This window comes from Trichoplusia ni, unplaced genomic scaffold (assembly GCF_003590095.1).
Source record: "Trichoplusia ni isolate ovarian cell line Hi5 unplaced genomic scaffold, tn1 tig00003502, whole genome shotgun sequence".
NCBI lineage: Eukaryota > Metazoa > Arthropoda > Insecta > Lepidoptera > Noctuidae > Trichoplusia > Trichoplusia ni.
In genome coordinates this window covers 3,051-21,461 of record NW_020800409.1, presented here as the reverse complement: position 1 = coordinate 21,461, position 18,411 = coordinate 3,051, and the positions used below count along the sequence as shown (strand labels likewise).

Here is an 18,411-nt window from a genome sequence, read left to right as displayed (position 1 = left end):
TATCTGGGGGATTTTGGTGGAAATAACAAATATATATATTATACTGATCAATTACCTACTTTATTAAATGTTGAACAGTATATTTAGTCAAGACATTTATTTTTATTTTTAGTCACTTATACATCAAGTGCTTTGCCTACAAGCTGTTCAACAATTCATATTTATGTCTTAGATATTACAGGCGCATTATTGTTTTACTGGCCTAATGGAAGAAATTTATACATAGTTTCCAGAGGCAGATTACTTAATAATTTCCTTATAACCAGTTGAAATCGACCATAAACGTTTTTATATGACAAAGACGCAGTTTGTAGGAAAAGCAATTAGTACTCGAAAAAAAATGGAATCGAAACTACAAATAGAGACCTACACGTAGGATACATTTTATCAATTTTTCTTATAAGACAGGCTTTGATTAAATGACTAACTATATTAGTAATCTACGTACGTGATAGGCCAGTCGCAAATTCATATGGGTATCGGAAAAAGTATCGACGATGGAAAACAAATACATTTATGGGCTATTCTATCAATAGAGACAAACTTTTACATACCTGTTTGTACACCACTCATGTTGCTTGAAAAAAGATACCGTAAAGCGATCAAGAAAATATACGATATATTTCAGTATGTGGTGCTACAGGAGAGAATTCATCAAACTACTCCAGTAAAACGTACTTGTGGATTAATTAAATTAATAAGAGCAAGGTAAATAACTTCGCTTTATTTCCAGAGTAGTAGTAGAATCTCGCTGTCAACTTCTTCCTTACAAAGAGTCTATAGTTCTGTAACAATTAAATAATTTCCACAGATGATGAAAATATTTAATACAAACAGATTGCCACCACTAAAAATATTAAGTGTTTTAATTATTTCTTGAATATTTCTCGCGTGCGATGAAAAGGTAGAAAATCACCAAATCCAAACATTATGGTCTTGCATCATACATTTCCGAATCTTCCTCCCTGATTCAACACGTAATTATTAATTGCTTGTTGGGACAACCCAGACAACTTCAACTGCCGCGAATATCAAATATTTTTATGTGGATAATAATGGCAAATAAAAAATACCGGCGGCAAAAATATATTTTTCACAAAGAAGAGAATCTGCGAAGGTACTTACTTTACTTTGGTGGAATAAGCTAAAGCATAATATTATTATTCTATTCATTCTGCTATTCTTCTGGAGTTAAATAGTACCTGAAAATTATTGAAAGAGAACAGCAAGTGTCCTCACACGTTTCCACCCTATAATCCTCTATTAAATACATCGTCTCTAGTATACTCCTGGTACGGAGTTTCTTTCATTCTTTATCTCAAGGTATGTTAAGGCGTAGCCTCATGAGTCGTTTCGTCGCTCGTTTCCCAGCGACAAAATGTGATCACGTGACCCCATTTTTAATTTCCCGCTACTCGAAAAGTCGCTGCTTCATGGAGTCGCTGGTCGCTCGTTTGCAGCGATAAATTTGGTCAGATTTCCTAACCTCATTAGTTATTTCGTACCGTAGTGGCGGTGATTCCAATTGAAAGAAATTAACGATATGGCGGTTATTAAAAAAACATTGAAACTGGGTTGCTCAGTGTCAACAGATTGCTCATTAGAGAACGTATTCAGAAAGTTCGCCGAAAAAAAATTGTTGGGTCCGCGGAATTGTCCAATACGTGGATTTACACTATCCTCGATGATAGACAGAATGATGTTAATTACCTGCCATCGGAAAGATATAATAGCTATCGTCAATAGACATCCTTTTATATCCCTTAAAACAAGGATGATTCTCAAAGTCCGTTTTAAAGTATTGACCTTGTCCGATTCCATTATTAACGGGAATTAATTTAGAGACCGTTTGCAGCACCACTTCTATATAATTTATATCGAAATCGACTTGTCTCGACCGCTTTATTTTTTCTTTTCTTTTCTCTACACTCCATAGTAGATTAATATCTATGATCTTTTCTCATCGATAAAGCTCAACATTTTGAGTTATATCGCTACATATCACGTGACCAGATTTGTCGCTGCAAACGAGCGACGAGCGACTGCAAAGGCAGGCTCAACATTTTCTACTATTTACTTTATTCAATTATATAGAACCAAAACTTTCCTAGGCTTATCCAAGGCCCAAATACATTGGATACTGGATAGTCTAGTTAACGCGCAGCTTGACTTTAACTGTTAATAATCTGTGGTTTATAAATTAACAGCCTTGCTTTTTTTCTGTGGTACGTTGACTGACGCTGTGGCTGCTTGTCTTGCCTTGTCATTCCGACTTTCTTATTCTTACAAAAATCATAGTCATTCTCATTCATTCATTCGGTGAATTGCCTGTTTTTGTCATATATTTTACCAATTTAATTGTGATAAAAATATAAATAAACTTATTTAACACTTTAAAAGTTATTGACGCAGATATATTTTGTGCATGTAAGTTGATATTTTGAGTAGGCCTTGATTGAGAATGTTAAGCGTTGTTTTTACTGTCTGTCTGTAAATTTTGTCTTGTTTATAACGTTTTATATCATGAAGTATTTACTATTTCAGCAATATGTCGGCGACAGCGCTTTTCGGTAATACATCTGGGTTAGGCGGCAGCTCAGGAGGCAATAAGCACCTGGTTGAATTTCGTGCTGGAAGGATGACACTGAAGGGCCGCATGGTACATCCTGATAAGAGGAAAGGTCTTTTGTACGTGTATCAGGGAGAGGATTCCTTGATGCATTTCTGTTGGAAAGACAGAACAACTGGCGAAGTCGAGGATGACCTGCTAATCTTTCCAGACGATTGTGAATTTGTTCGTGTTGGGGAATGTACTACTGGCAGGGTTTATGTTTTAAAGTTCAAGTCTTTTTCCAAAAAATATTTTTTTGGATGCAGGTATGTATTCTTCTTTATCCACATCACCTCTATAATTCATGCCGATTTTGTAAATTATATTTGCTTCAATATTTTGTTTACTAGGAGCCTAAAACCGACAAGGATGATGACTACTGCAGGCGCATCAATGAAGCCTTGAACAACCCACCTACATCAGGAGGCCGTGGAGGAAGTAGTGGGGTGCTCAGGATGGTGAACTGCAAAACATTTTGAACAATATGTCCCAGCAGCAGCTGATGCAACTTCTAGGTGGAGTAGGCCAGATAGGAGGACTCTCATCTCTACTTGGCACTATGGGGTAAATAAAAGCAGACACATTTCGTTGTTTCTTTCTTAAACATACATGTCATAACATAAACATATCATTTATTTATCAGGAACAACAGCAGTAGCAACAGTGGCAACACAAGTGCCCGTCCATCAGCAGGCAGTGGCAACAGTAGTCGCGGTGGCAGCGCGCCACGCACTACTGAGTCCGGTGCCACGCGCACTCCCTCGCGTGCCCGCGATGTGCCTGCACCCACAGCTACTCCACCAAATACAGCTACAGCAACTCAGCCCCGTGGTATATTTAAAATGAATACTTAACCTTTCTTATAATACACTCGCAAAATAAATGATTGATGACATACATATACATCACATCAACCTCTAAAATAATAAGTTTTTTTGACAGTTGAACTCCTCTAAAATCTGTCTAACTCGTCTATAAATTCCAAGTGTGTGAAATTTCCTTTAGTTTAAATATCATAGATATCAATAAAATAGGCCAATAACCTTGATACATGAAAAAGGTACAGTTACATTACCTTATTCAAGGTTTTCATAGAAACATAACTTGTAGATGGAGCGGGCGGACAGATTTACCTGTCAGACCTGCAACGCTACTTCTCGGGACTAGGCAACGCTCCTCCGGAAAGCGAGGCTGGAGCTGGGGGCGCGGCGGCGCGGCCGGCGCGGGGGCCGCGGCGGCTGCGGCGGGCGGCGGCGGGGCTGCGCGTGTGGACCTGGCGGCGGCGCTGGCGTCCCCCGACGTAGTGTCGACGGCCAGCTCGGCAGCAACGCGCCGCGCCTGGCGCCGCACCTGCCGCCCGCGCCGTCCGGTGCCGCCCAGGACGATGTAAGGACCACCCTGCTCTCACCGGCAGTTCGCTCAGGTGAACCTTCACGTATAGCGCTCCGTCTTCGGCTGCGACACGTCGCCGGCGGGGACTCAACTCGCGCCTGGCTTCGATTCTTTACGGCGATGCGCGCTCGTCCTATTTTCATAACGCTTTATTGGTTTGACGGTTTGCGTGTGGTGCATGGAATGCTTTCCTTTCATCAAATTGCTCTCTGTCTTTGTATTTAAATCACAGCTAGGTAAGTTGTGATTAAAGCGTAATTTATTAAATTTCTGGATGTGTAAAAGATTCACTATTAAATCCCACTTACGAACTGATCACAAATCTGCATGAGTAAAACACTGATAAATGATGAAGATTAATATTTCGATTCCGACTATTTCTTAAAGAATTAAATTACTGACGTTAATAATGCATATCTTAGGGTATAAAATGATATTGAACAGGGGAGAAAGAAACTACCTCTTATAAACATTTTAATAAATTCCCATGTATTCATAATTTTTAACTGAAAACTATAATTATAGAACTGTAATGTAATCGCACATTTTTAAATTTTACTAATGTTACCTTGTGTTTTAGGCTGCTAACCAATTCTCGTCGGCATTGACTTCTGGTCAAATGGGTCCCGTAATATCACAATTCGGTCTGCCTTCGGAAGTCGCATCCGCTGCAAACACGGGTGATATGCAGGCTTTCTTTAAAGCTCTTGAAACAACATCCAATGCGTCTGAAAATAAGCCCAAAGAAGGGATGACAAGAAGAAGGATGATAAACCCAAAGAAGATAAAGGTGACAAGAAAGACGATGATGCAGAAATGTCACTTGATTAACATTTTAGTTAAGTTGTTTTAAAAAGCTTGGAATATGCCATTTTTTTTGTTTAATTTTCGTCACAGATTTCTTGTAACATAAAAATACATATATAGAGTTTTCTTTCCAATTTGTTTTACTGAGTTTGTTTTACTGATAACCTGAGAATGAATTCATTAATTAACTCAGTGGAATCTCGAGCAAGCAGGCAAGCTTACACATTACAGACTAGAAGTCAAGTTTACCGCATACCTTTCTAAAGAAAGGTATGAAACTTGACTTCTAAAGAGCATTTACTTTATTTAAATAATAGTAATGAGAAACACATTGCAGTAAAGCAAGCCTGTTATACGATTAGAGCGCCATCTCTTGACGGCTGTCAACTGTTGAACCTCTACTACCCTTTATAGATGGCGCTATACGCAATCTTGGTGGGATCATTGTTTCAGCTTTTACTTAGGAACGTTGGTTATTGTTGAATAAGAAGCCTAATCGGTAGGTAAAAGTCCGTAATAATGTCAACAAGATGATCATAGATTTATGGCCAACGTTCTCCTCATCTCCGCCCTATTTATTTATTAATTGTATTATTTTAGTAATTTTTAATATTTTCTTATCCTAATTGGTCTTTATGACATTATTGTTAAAAATACGACTGACATTGATTCTAGTATCCATTGTATCCGTTCAAATATACTGCTTCCGGGTTACAGAGTTAGGTTTAACATTTTTGAAAAGCGCGGGAAACTTTCAAACTTGGCGGACGCGGTTTTTTGGTTTCTTGGGAAAAAAAAACAATTTTTTAGTATTTTAATCATTTTAATCATCAATAGTAGTAAGTTTATGTACATATTCTTTTCTTCTTAGTGTAAATATACTTTTTCCTTCCATTGGTAAGTCATTTTTAACTAATTACTTAAGATTACAATGAACGACCCGCCTGACCCGGGGGACTTTGTTCCCCCGGCAGGTAATTTTGTGACCATCCAGTCCAATGAGTCTGGAATGGAAACTGATGGGTCCACATCGACCCGGAGTCTAAAAAGACGTATGCATGTGTGCAAACACTGCAATAAGCGTCGTCGGAGGCACATTGGCACTGATTCGGTTGGCTGCGGATGTCAAGATCCCCAAAGTTTTTCCGAGAACATAAGTAATAATACTCCAAAGAACCCAGTTCCGGTTACTCCTCAAACATCCATAGGCAGAAAAAACTACGAAAAAACAGATAGTGCACCATATGTGATACATGTTCAAAAAGAAGTTACATCACCTAACGACGGTACCACATTGCATCCTATCACCTTCGGCAAATTTTTAAAAAAACATTCTTTCACTAACATAATTAATGGTAGCGTTAAGCGGATAGGGCGAAACAAAATTTCCATGGCTTTTTCCAACCACACAGACGCTAATAATTTTCTTACTAATAAGAGTTTAGAGGCACAGAATTTAAAAGCCTACATTCCGACATTTAATGTCACAAGGATGGGCTTAGTTCGAGGGGTCCCTGCAGAATGGTCTCCAGAGGAAATCGGTGAAAATATTTCAGTACCTTTAGGTTGTGGTCCTATAATTAAAGTTAGGCGCATAAATTTTAAAACATTCATAGATGGCGCTATTACCTGGAAACCTGCACAATCCGTAGTTGTCACATTTGATGGACAAATTCTACCGAAACGCATTTTTATTTGCTACAATAGTTTACCTGTAGATTTATATATTTTTCCCACAATACAATGCTACAACTGTTGCCGGTATGGTCATACAAAACTGCAGTGCAGGTCAAAGCCCAGGTGCTTTAAATGTGGCCAGGGCCACACAGGGGACAGCTGTGATGTCGATGAAGACCATGCATCATGTTGTATGTGTTCGGGATATCATTTTGCATCCAACAAATCTTGCCCTGAATTTGATAGGCAAAAAAAAATTAAAACTTACATGGCCCAAAATTCTGTTTCATATGCTGAAGCCATGAAAGTACATCCACCAGTAGGCAGAACTTATGCAGAAACGCTTTTATCCTCTCCGTCAAAAAATTTTTCAAACAAGCCTGTAGTTATTTCTAATCGTATACCTAATACCACCACAAGCTATAAAAAAACAATTTTTATGAAACCCCGATCGCCACCTAAAACCACCCAAGGTTATGACATTGAAGCACACAAAAATATTATTAAAGATTTTCAAGAACCACAGCCATCAAATGGGTGTGCTTTAACAATAAATGAAAATAAGAATAAAAATGAAACTAATAGTAACATGTCTATAAATGATTTCATTACAGCTTTCTTACAACTCCTCTCTCAATTTAATATTTCACCGTCCAACGCTGCCTCTTTTCTTAATACTTTTACCCTTCCCACCAATCATGGACTGCATAATACAGTGGAATTGTCGCAGCCTATTGAGCAAAAAAAGTGACATAATTTATTTACTTAATAGATATAAGCCTTCAGTTTTTGCTTTAGCAGAAACTTGGCTGAAGCCACATAATGTTTTTAAAATTAAAAATTATTTAATTATTAGAGATGATAGACTTGATGGGTATGGTGGAGTAGCCATACTTATCAAGAATTCTATCCCCTTTTCTATCATTTCCTTCCCACCACATAGTGAGGACATTTCAATTGTTGCTATTAAAGTATACAATCTTTGCCTTGTCTCTATTTATGTTCCTCACCCTTCTTCTTCTTTACTTCTTGAGATCAACCATCTCTTCTCTATTCTTCCAAGACCTTTAATTATAATGGGAGATTTAAATTGCCACCACCAATGTTGGGGCTGCTCAATTTCAAGCAACTATGGGCAGGACTTACTTGACATAATAGACCAACATAATCTATGCATATTAAATACAGGTATCGCCACTCGGCGGTCAGCCCCTAATCAGAATAACAGTGCTGTGGATCTATCCATTTGTTCTCCTAATCTAGCTTCTTCACTAACCTGGAATACCCTTTCTTCTACATATGGCAGTGACCATTTCCCAATAGTTATTTCCAGCCCATTCTCTATGCCAACTATTTCAAAGAGACGATCAAACCTGAAACATAAACTGCCTGATAGGAATAGCATTCATTGGGAAAAGTATAGAAGTAGTGCTGACACAAAGTTGACTACTCTCCCGCCTATTTCAGATGGCAATGAAAATGCATGTGCTAATGCTTTAGTTAGGTTAATAATAACTGCAGCTAATGAAACTTTCCGTACTAAAAGTGAAAATGTTACTTTAATTCCTAAACCCCCGTGGTGGGACTCAGAGTGTACAGAGGCTGTTAAAAAACGTAAACAAGCTGAACTTAATTATAATCGTGATATGTCTGATATTAACTTTGAGGCACTGACTAATGTTATTACAGACACCAGACAACTTTTAAAGAAAAAAAAATATACAGGTTGGCAGAGTTTCTGCTCAACAATTTCCCCAAATACCCACCCTACTATAGTTTGGCAAAATATTCGTAAATTCAGGTCCGTTTTTACACAGCCGACGCCTGCTATTCCTGATTCTTTAGCCTCTGACTTCCTGGACCATTTGGCTCCACCATGGGTTCCTCAGAACATTTGTTGTGCACCGTGCGGAACAAATGCCGATAGTTCGAAACAGTCTACAACTAATACATTACACCTCCCGTTCTCCCTAAGTGAATTAAAGGGGATTGTGCAAAATACTGTAGATTCCGCTCCTGGTCTAGATGGCATTCCATACTCATTTTTCGTACATCTGAGTGATAATATTCTTAGTTACTATTTGGAGTTGATTAATACCGTAATGACAACAGGAAACATCCCTGAAGAATGGAAACGTCAAATGGTGTTACCATTCTTAAAACCAAACAAAGCGCCTTCTGATATTTCCTCGTACCGCCCAATAGTACTGTCCTCAGTATTAATCAAATTAGCTGAAAATCTAATTAAAAATCGTCTAGAATGGTACATCGAAAGTGAAGGCCTTCTATCCTCTTCACAATATGGTTTTAGAAAAGGTAAAAGTACTATGGACTGCTTAAGTATTTTAACAACTGATATCCGTTTATCTTTTTCTAATAACCAGTCTACAGCAGCTGTTTTCTTAGATATAAATGCAGCCTATGATAATGTCCTAGTATCCGTATTACATACTAAACTAAGTGAGCTTCGAGTACCGTTGAATCTTTGTAATTTTATTATTAACATTTTATCTGATCGTTCCATAGATATGCCTTTAGCTGATCATAAATTATCCCGTAAGGTTTGGAGAGGCCTTCCTCAGGGATCTGTATTAAGTCCCCTTTTATATAATATTTATACATATGACCTGGATAAATCCGTAAACAACGGAGTCAAAGTACTGCAGTATGCCGATGATTTATTATTTTATAGTTCAAGTCATTCCGTGGAAAAAGCCTGTTCGGATATTACTTCGGCTTTGACATCATTATCCTCATGGTTACAGTTGAACGGTTTGGAATTGTCTACTTCTAAAAGCGCAAGTGTCATTTTTACACGTAAAAGAAATATTCCTCAATGTACCATTTCCTATAACGGAAATCCTATTCCTTTCAAAGACTATTTTAAATATCTGGGCGTCATTTTAGACTATAAGCTTAGTGGTGTTCAACATTGCGAACATATTATTAATAAATGTGAAAAACATTTAAATATGCTTAGGTGCTTATCCGGAGTTTGGTGGGGCGCTCATCCTTTCTCATTAAAGTTAATTTATAACGCAATAATTAGAAGTGTTTTAGATTATGGTTTGTTTACCCTTGTACCTGGAAGTATTATGGCTTTCAAAAAATTAGACTTAATTCAATCTAAGGCCCTCCGGATTATTTCTGGTGCCATGAAATCTAGTCCGATAAATGCCCTTCAAGTGGAGTGTGGTGAAACTCCGTTACACCTTAGGAGACAATTTCTGTCAGATAATTTTTTCTTCAGGATCCTTCAGTTTTCTGCTCATCCCCTTATTCCTAAACTACACCTTTTAATGTCTCAAGTCCAATCATCCAGCTACTGGTCTCATAAAACTGTTCCCTGTTTGGTCATTAGTTATCAGAAATTCTTATCCCTTAGTTCCCCTACACATCGGTCTAACAAACTCCCGTTATTTAGTGTTAGCTATGATAGCCTACACTTCTCACCTTATGTAGTAACGAAAACTACCCTATTGAGTTATTGCTTAAATTCAATTTGACTTCAAGCCCGTTAGCGATTTTGTATTACATACTAAAAGGGGGTAATTAAACCAGTCGATTTTATTTCACGATATCACACCAAAAAAGGAAATATTTTTGTTCACTTTAATACTTAGCCATATGTACATTCCTATGTGTTATATACTTATGGGTTGTACATAATTAAGACTAGACAGGCTATAGCACTGAAACAGTTTAATTGGAGCAGACATAGTATAGCTTGACAACAAGGATACAAGCAAGGAAAACTATTCACCATTCTGCGAAATGCCATAAAAAGTTGCCTTTGATTTTGCATGCCAGAGAAATAAATAGATGCAGGAATGTTTTACTGCATGCTTCAAACCACAGACTAATTAACAGTACCGAATATAGCTTGGCTCTACATCAGAAACAGTAAAGGTATTATAAAACTGTGAATATAAATCTTTTTCCGATTCATGCATGCTGCACTTGACATGGCATGCTGGTACAATAATGAAGAGCACAAAACTCTGTTCAAATGTTATTTGTCCTGTGTTTAAAACATGTCCTGCAGAAGTATAGGTATAGATTTGATAGTTTTAAGTAAGTATGAATATAATGGCAAGCTAGCAGCGGCGTGCAGTTCTTACGGAGGGATCCTTGTAGCGGTCGAAATGCGGCAGCTCGTGGTTGTCGATGAGCTCGCGGTAGTACTGCACCGACAGCTTTGGGGTGCGCGGACGTGCGGGGTCCGTGATGTTCACGTAGTAGAACCCGAAGCGCTCACTGTGAAATGACAAAATTAATTTGCTGATCAATAAAGCAAAACTAATAATGTCCTGATTGATATTGAGCATGTAAGATATTATAGTGCACAAACGTGCGCGCAAAGGCAATCTGACTTGATCGGAAAGACTTTAGGCGCAGGACCTAAATTTTAACTTGCCTCGAAGCTTAATATTTTTGTCTATAAGGCTCACAATTCTACATTATCTCGGGTCTGGGTGTCTGTGGTACCTTCATTTTATCTGAACTCCATAACACAAGAGCTGTAGCAGCTTACTTGGGTTCAGAACAGTGTATGTGATGTTGTCCGCATTATTTATTTATTATTATTAAAAAAAAATCGATGTTTAAAAGTGCTAACTCTGGCAGTAGTTTCAAAGTTATTTTAGTCATAACTCACGAGAATCCAGCCCTCCATTCAAAGTTGTCCATAAGGGTCCAGGCGGTGTATCCAAGTACATTGACTTTGTCGTCGTTGATCACATTAAGGATTTCAGACAGGTAGTCCTACAATCACAAATATAAAATTAATAGTTATAACTACTATATTATAACACAGTTTCGTAAATAGAATAATGGAATTTAGCTTACATTGAAGTATTTGATGCGACCGTAGTCTTCCAAATCACCGCGGTCAGAGAATCCGTTTTCAGTGATGTAAATTGGGGGGTCGTTGTAAGAGATCTTGCACCAACGCAGCAAGTTAGCGAAACCAGTTGGGACCACCTAAAAGAAGAAGAGTAAGTACAACCTATTGCCGCACAATTACAGCACCACACAAGGTAATAAATATTTACCCTAAGCCATTCAGAAGCAGAATCTCCACCAACTTCCATGGTAGTCACTGCACCGATGTCCTTCAACCAAGATGGTGACTTAGCAATAGGGTCGACGCCAGCACCAGTGATCAGATGAGTGGTGTAGTGGTTGATACCCAAGAAGTCTGATGTACCCTTGATCCTCTGGATCCAGTAGGCGTCGAATTGTTCAAGACGAGGTTTCCTTAAGCCTTCAGCTTCGCTCTGACGAGCAATGTTCTCCACCATCACTTTTGGGTAGCCTCCTTCAACGGTGAAGATGGGGTGAGCGAACCACCCGAACTAGATATAAAAAAGAAAATTACGGTCAAATATGTTATTCGATTATTTTAACAATTCGTTGATTACATATTTCATAAATATTCAGCTTACTTTGAATTGATTGGCTACTTCTGCCAAAGCAACAAGTTCAGAGTTCTCCGGGTCGCTGGGCTCGTACCAGATGGAGTTGATGGAGATGAAGATTCTTCCGTTTTGGACGGGGCGGTAAGTTTCATTGTATAAGTGGTAGCTTTCAGCGTGAGCTTTCAACAAGGTATCACTGCACAAGTAGTTTCCTACGCCGTGGCTGTCTATTGCCGGGGCTTTCTTTTCATCACCGTAGGCATCTTCGCAAATTTCGTAGGGCTCGTTGAAGGTAATCCAAGATTTAATTTTACCTCCGAACTCTTTAAAGCAGAAGTCCGAGTAGTCGTAGAAGTAGTCAATCATCTTAGGATTAGCCCAGCCTCCCAAATCTTGAAGTGACTGAGGTAAGTCCCAGTGGAACAGGGTGACCTAGAAAATTATAAAGTATTTCAGGTTATACTCCGTCACTGGGCGATGAAGGAGTTTTGATTTGGTGTTTAAACAATTAAATACAATAAAATCTTACAAGTGGCTCAATGTTGTTTTCGGCTAGAAGGTCAAGGAGTTCGTTGTAGTAGCGGATGCCATCGGGGTTAACGTAGTCGATGCGGCCGGTGGGCAGGATACGAGACCAGGACAAAGAGAACCGATAGAAGTGAACACCAAGGGCGACCAGTTCCTCGACATCCTCATGAAGACGGTGGTACGAGTCACAAGCAATGTCTCCGTTGGTACCGTCCGCGATTAGTTCGGGACGTGTGTGGGTTAGACGATCCCATACGTTTTCGGATTTACCTGGAAATGTATAGGTTTAAATTATTTATCGGGTCGGATCAGCTCGGTTCGAGTGGAGCTTAAAGATCTGAAAATAAGTAGTCGAATTATAGGACTTGCAATTCCTACACGGTAATCTACATGTAGCAGATGGCTCTTTTGAAAACATCTTTATGTAATACAATAGATAATGAATATTGTCCTCCTATTTTTATCACAACAAATGACATCAGATAGGTCTCTTAATAAAGTTCCGTATTCTTAGAGGAGAATTTGGAATTAAGATTTCTTATCCCATCTCGCATGGTGATAACATTTGATCGAGTATCGATTCTGTCAGGTCCGGTCCAAGATATCGGAATACCACTTCAACGGTACGATAAGGTTGTGAAGGTAGTAAACAAGTAAACATCTTACCGCTGACGTTCCATGCTCCCTCGATCTGGTGGGATGCTGTTGCTACGCCAAAAGTGAATCCCGGTGGGAATTTTGTGTACCCAGCAATGCTTCTGTAACATTAATGTTTTACGGACAAATGTAGATTTTTATTGAATAAAACTTTTAACTTTTTGGGACTATCCAATTTTTTTGTAAGTAATTTATGTGTACATCTTTATGTCATGTGCTTTCGTTTAACAACTGCAATCACAATGATAATCATTAATACTAACTGAAGAGGATTTAAAAAAGAAAGGCTTTACAAAAATCTTGCCTTTACAAAGCTGTTTTGTTTCCACTGTCTCCAAATTAACGAACTGATAACACAACTGTTTTACAGCATACAACTACCACTTACTTACTTAAATAAATTCAAATATGAATTTTATACCGAAAAACAGAACAAATTATCGTGCCTATCACACAAACTCTTTCTAGGTGGGAATCGAACCTACGACCTGATAAGAATAGACCCGCCATGATAGACCGACGAAGCATAGTGGCCGCCAATGTAAATAAACTTGGTGTGCATCGATGCGTAGCGGTTACACTTAGGTACCGGTGTTAAAATGTTAGTCGTCATTCATTACATTGTTAATAAACAACATTCGAAAAGAACATTTAAAATGACTAAATATTAAAGTTTTGGTGAAAGCAATTGTTAAAGAAAGCAAACGTTTGTTCGTATTAGGGTATATATTTTCTATGCTACTCTCAATACAACTATTATTTACATACAATTAATGATAAGATTTTTATATCCTGAATACAAAACTGATACAAAAATCTGTAAGTCTTCATAGACGTTAAAAATATTAGTTTTCCTTAAATATTACTAATTTGATCTATTCCTTTCTAATACCAATGGTATTAGTTTGGAATATAAATTATTATTTTACTCCAAACGGACACCAAATTTCAAATATTTAAAAGAAATACCTAAAGTATTCCCAAAGAATACCATAACATAACTTTAAGTACAGTCGCAGAAAACGTTTATTTTGCTTTTAAAAAAAGAGAGACGTTTGGTGTTTCCATGGTGAACGTCATCGAACTACAAATGACATAGAATTTTGGCATTTAAAACTAACTACTACTGTGCTGAAAAACGTAAATTTACATTAGCTTCTGGTAGCGCTGAAAGAAGAGGCCGCCTTACAAATAGAATAGTGGTCGCAACACCAATAGAGAAAAGAGCACCACACGTAAAACGATGTGTGGGGGAAACTGTGATAAATAACCAAAGGATCAAACATGTCAAATTACAGTCGGTCACTGCCTGGAAAAACTAAAAAATAATTTTAGTAAAATACAAATATGTTATTGTTACCAAAAATTAGATAATTGTGCCGAGTTAAAAATATTTTTTTAGATAAAAGGTTGATTTTTTACATATTACCTTTAAAGATAAGACCAAGTTAACAAAAGTAGATTTTTTATATTTAATGTTGATTGTCATGCTAAAATTTTATATTAGTTTACAAAGCAAAAAAAAAAAATCTCTATATAATAGTAGTTGATTGTAATTTTTAGTGTTTAAGAGTAATTTTAATACATTTTTTTTGATAGTTTTTATTTACTGCATTTTAAAGTCAAAAATGAATGATACCTATTGATTTGATGGAAAAGCTTTATTTTATTCTTTAGGTATTTGTGCAATTATTTCCTACTTCACTTAAACAAGTTTAAAAACTCTACTAACTTAAAATCATATTTCACAGCATTTTTATTACTGTCTGTACCTTCATAACCATTTTACTAATTTTGGGATTCGTTTATGAGTGATATTCGTTCGGAATAGAATAGAATTTTACTGGGATAATTAATTAATACCAGTGGTATTAGGTTTTGGTATTAGAAAGGAATAGATCACCAATTTCATGACACAAGGTTTTTTCCTTCAACCCAATCAAGGGTGTTCAATGAATCGATATTCGTACCTCAATGGCACTCAAGTACCAAATGAGGCTATAGTGGGGATTGTGACTTGCAGTTGAATGTATTAATTATCTCTGGGCAAAGTTATTGACCTTTAAATCTAAGTTGAAACTACAAGAGAAAATATTATCGAAAACTTGTTAACCGGTGACACTGATAATGGTGTTATGGTGGGGCAGTATCAACAAACACACTCACGAGTGGCACAGCGCCAGCAGCCCGATAATGCTCCAAGTTGTCACCGCCATAGCTCCGAGTCGCTCCGTCGCCGACGACGAACTGCACTGAGCTCGCCACACGCCAATATAAGTTAGTTCGTCCACCTTAAGAATCTTTGTCGGTGTGATAATTCAAGTGGATATTTTAGAGATACAAAAGATAGTTCAAGTGTTCTTTGACTGACAAGGGATTACGTTATATTATAAGTTATCATAGCAACAAAATTCTGTGTCCTACTTATTTTAAGACTATGGGAGGGACTTGAGAGAAATTTGGACTGCTGTAGGCTGAGTTATCGGTAAGATATAAAGGGTGTGAAGTGAGAGTGTAGTGTAGAGTGCTAAAAACTACAGAAGCCTCGGATCAAGACCTACAAAACAAAATTGTGTGAAGTTAAAAGTATGAACTTCGAGGATATAACGATTTTCATATTCGGTAGAAAGCATATTTATAGTATCTCGATTAAAAGTTTTAAATAAAATGTCGATAAAATGTTAAACAACGCTTTGTTGGATTGTAAATTAACTTAAACGAATTCATTTTGATGGAAAAAAACTACTAAGGTGTAAAGATTTGAATTCAGACACACTGCAATGCATAATTTTGCAGATAACATTGGGTTTCTTTTACTAAGTTAGACTTTAATTTATTATCCCATTTAAACATACTTGGACACTCTGTATATTAAAGACCGATGCAAGATAAATTGGAGCTAAATAAAATTATCTCAAGTATAGAAAGGCTTAACATTCATTGTAAAAATAATCTAATATTCGCTGATTTATTAAGAAAAAAATAAGTATGATATTTCTAGTGGATTTTAGACTTACTTTGATCCGAACGCTAGTTATAAATATCAACGTCTGCAACTATACACTGATTGTGAGTCAATTAAGAACAAAATGAGAAATCCGGAAGTGCAACACTCAATACAACGTAGATATGAAATCAAATCGGTAGGTAACTCTATGTCTTACTACAAACACGATTTCTTAGAGCAAGTATTCAATATTAACAATATCCAAGACTTTCTCTTTGTATTTTTGTAACATAGCTGTTTGATTGTAGGTTTTACGGCGACCAAACTAATTGCTTTATTTCGCCGAGAGATAATATACGTAAGGTAATATGTACGGAACGGTGTGCAGTTTGCGCGCGCTCTATAATGGCTTGCAAATACAGAGATAGACAAAGGAATGAATATTTGTGAATGTTAAATATTATAATTCAAATAATTACTATTGGCGTAAAATGTTAAGCAGTCCAATATGGAAAAATACGACCATATTTTTATGCTTATCAATTTTCCAAAGATCTATTGTCTGCTGGGAAAACTGTTTTCTTCTGCTTAGATAATATTACGTTTCTATTTCTATTCAGATTTTAGGGTAACTAATTTCGTAAATGGCAATAATTTCGATCCATCCGTGCATAATCACGAATCGATTATATAAAAGACATTTTCCAGTAAATGACAATTGTATAATATCAGATGTCACAAATGAGGAGAAAATTCTTCAAATTGGCCTAGTGTCTTGGTCTACCTATTTGATTATATTTGATAGGTAGTTTCCTATATTCTAGGCTTCATCGAGTAATCCCTGCATGACGCACAGGTAGTCGACGGAGGTGGCGAGGGAGTGCGCGAGCAGGATGCCGCGGGTGAGGACCTCTCGCACCTTCCACACGTCTGGAGGGCTCGCCGGCCTGAACGCGGCGGAGAGAGCGCGCCGCGCTATCGTCGTCGGAAAGAACCGCCACGGCTCGTCCACCCACCAGCTGTGAAAGTTGTCTTAAACTGTGTTAACCAGTATAATAACTATTTATAAAACTCCTTTTTTAACAGACACAACAAAAATATACGAAAACGGAACTGATACAATCGGGATTATTGATTTCTGCACTATAATGTCAACCTCAATAATACCCATCAGATTTATTTGTATCGAAAACCTGACTCAGCACTTGCTTCGTATTCGACAATAGCCTCCTTTTAGTCTTATCAATACGATCAATCAACAAAGGGAGCTAATTTTCCAAATTACCTCAAGAAAGACTTTCATATGTAAAGTAGGTGATGATCAGGATGAACACGGGGTATATGAGGGGCAGCACGACGAGCAGACAGAGGATGAGCGTGCCGATGAGTTTGAGGAAGGTGGGGAAGGGCGCTCCGTACCGCCACAGGGAGCGCACGTCGCCCGCGAACTCTCGGGCCAGCACGCGCACGCGCCCCAGCCTTGTCGCCGTGCGTAGCTGCTGAACATACGACTTAGTAATACGTCACCACGGTAACCTCACTCCTGTTACTCACCAATTATGTTACAAAACATTTCCTATTGAATTTAATATATTAAATGAATTCTCTTGAGATTTGTAGAGTTGTTTCGTATTTTATTATACCTATGTTAATCTCACAATTTTCTAAACTCTAAAAGCCCTGTCGAGTGGTAAGCATCGGTCATAGATTCATCCATATGTTCCTAACTTAGCAGTTATCTGAGATTTAGTTGATTGTACTCTAAGTAGGTTTCTAAATTTAAAAGATAATGCTACATAAAGTCTGTCTGATGTCACCGATTTTAGCAGATAACACACTGGGGTGTGACCCTTTGCATACCTGCCTTTCGCTTCATTCACACTCACCTTCATAAATACTCTTTGGCTAAGGTAACTTCTCTTCTAGACAAATAAAGCTTTCGAGAAAGAAATACCTCATTGTAAGCTAAGCAGATGAATTCAATCGTCTAACTTAAACATGTAAGTAGGTGAAAAACTGGACCATACTTCAACCATAAAAATTTTGTTGTTCCGGCGATATGGTTTCATCTCAATCTTGACATTAATTTTGCTGTCGAAGCCGCATTTTGTTACAAATATTATGTTTTTTTCAGCTGATATCGCTTCCATGATTTATATTTGAACACAAATAACGACAATATAATTTGTATCAAAGTATTTGTCTGTCAATCGTGACACTTGGGTTATTTAATGTTTGATGACAATTAGACTACAAGAAGGCGACGAAAGGAGGATTCACTTCATTAACAGGTTTAAATTACACGCACTACATTTTTACTGCAATGATTTAGAGATGGGCAGCCAGTTGCCAGTAGCATTCTTAGATTCTAA

The 18,411-nt window shown here is 37.5% G+C and overlaps 3 protein-coding genes and 1 long non-coding RNA gene across 5 annotated transcripts; 1 reads left to right on the top strand and 3 right to left on the bottom strand.

Moving 5' to 3' along the window:
• The first annotated feature begins 2,209 nt into the window (after positions 1-2,209).
• Positions 2,210-4,874, top strand: LOC113507942 (proteasomal ubiquitin receptor ADRM1-like). The gene is given in 8 exon segments (XM_026890884.1): positions 2,210-2,427; positions 2,545-2,881; positions 2,965-3,060; positions 3,063-3,175; positions 3,255-3,442; positions 3,722-3,827; positions 3,916-3,997; positions 4,584-4,874. Coding segments are annotated over 7 exon segments (1,191 nt in total). The 5' UTR covers positions 2,210-2,427; positions 2,545-2,548; the 3' UTR covers positions 4,857-4,874.
• Positions 4,875-7,411: 2,537 nt separating this feature from the next.
• On the bottom strand, positions 7,412-8,957 carry LOC113507941. The gene is made up of 2 exons (XR_003401946.1): positions 8,254-8,957; positions 7,412-7,860 (listed from the first exon to the last, which is right to left on the bottom strand). It is a non-coding gene; the product is annotated as an uncharacterized LOC113507941 (long non-coding RNA).
• Positions 8,958-10,177: 1,220 nt separating this feature from the next.
• LOC113507939 (myrosinase 1-like) lies at positions 10,178-15,367 on the bottom strand. The gene is made up of 8 exons (XM_026890882.1): positions 15,259-15,367; positions 13,102-13,193; positions 12,437-12,705; positions 11,935-12,339; positions 11,542-11,844; positions 11,336-11,470; positions 11,145-11,251; positions 10,178-10,744 (listed from the first exon to the last, which is right to left on the bottom strand). The coding sequence occupies exons 1-8, from the start codon at positions 15,306-15,308 to the stop codon at positions 10,585-10,587; spliced, it is 1,521 nt and encodes a 506-aa protein (XP_026746683.1). The 5' UTR covers positions 15,309-15,367; the 3' UTR covers positions 10,178-10,584.
• Positions 15,368-16,859: 1,492 nt separating this feature from the next.
• On the bottom strand, positions 16,860-18,206 carry LOC113507940. Of its 2 annotated transcripts, XM_026890883.1 has the most exons (3): positions 18,067-18,206; positions 17,337-17,535; positions 16,860-17,071 (listed from the first exon to the last, which is right to left on the bottom strand). In XM_026890883.1, exons 1-3 carry the CDS (start codon positions 18,187-18,189, stop codon positions 16,860-16,862), a joined length of 534 nt encoding a protein of 177 aa, XP_026746684.1. In that variant the 5' UTR covers positions 18,190-18,206. The 2 variants fall into 2 exon arrangements, 1 of the variants encoding a protein (XP_026746684.1); XR_003401945.1 differs by lacking the exon at positions 16,860-17,071 and having other exon boundaries at positions 17,460-17,538; positions 18,067-18,142.
• Positions 18,207-18,411: the final 205 nt, after the last annotated feature.

Bases quoted from the DNA above. Each gene is read 5' to 3' on its own strand.
- LOC113507939 (XM_026890882.1), bottom strand. From the start codon at position 15,308: ATGGCGGTGACAACTTGGAGCATTATCGGGCTGCTGGCGCTGTGCCAC. The intron at 13,194-15,258 runs GTGAGTGTGTTT...TTAATGTTACAG, and splicing joins CTGCTGGCGCTGTGCCACTC to AAGCATTGCTGGGTACACAA. The intron at 12,340-12,436 runs GTAAGATTTTAT...ATAATTTTCTAG, and splicing joins AAAACAACATTGAGCCACTT to GTCACCCTGTTCCACTGGGA.
- LOC113507940 (XM_026890883.1), bottom strand. From the start codon at position 18,189: ATGGAAGCGATATCAGCTGAAAAAAACATAATATTTGTAACAAAATGC. The intron at 17,536-18,066 runs GTATGGTCCAGT...TATGTTCAGCAG, and splicing joins ACAAAATTTTTATGGTTGAA to CTACGCACGGCGACAAGGCT. The intron at 17,072-17,336 runs GTCTTTCTTGAG...ACACAGTTTAAG, and splicing joins CACCTACTTTACATATGAAA to ACAACTTTCACAGCTGGTGG.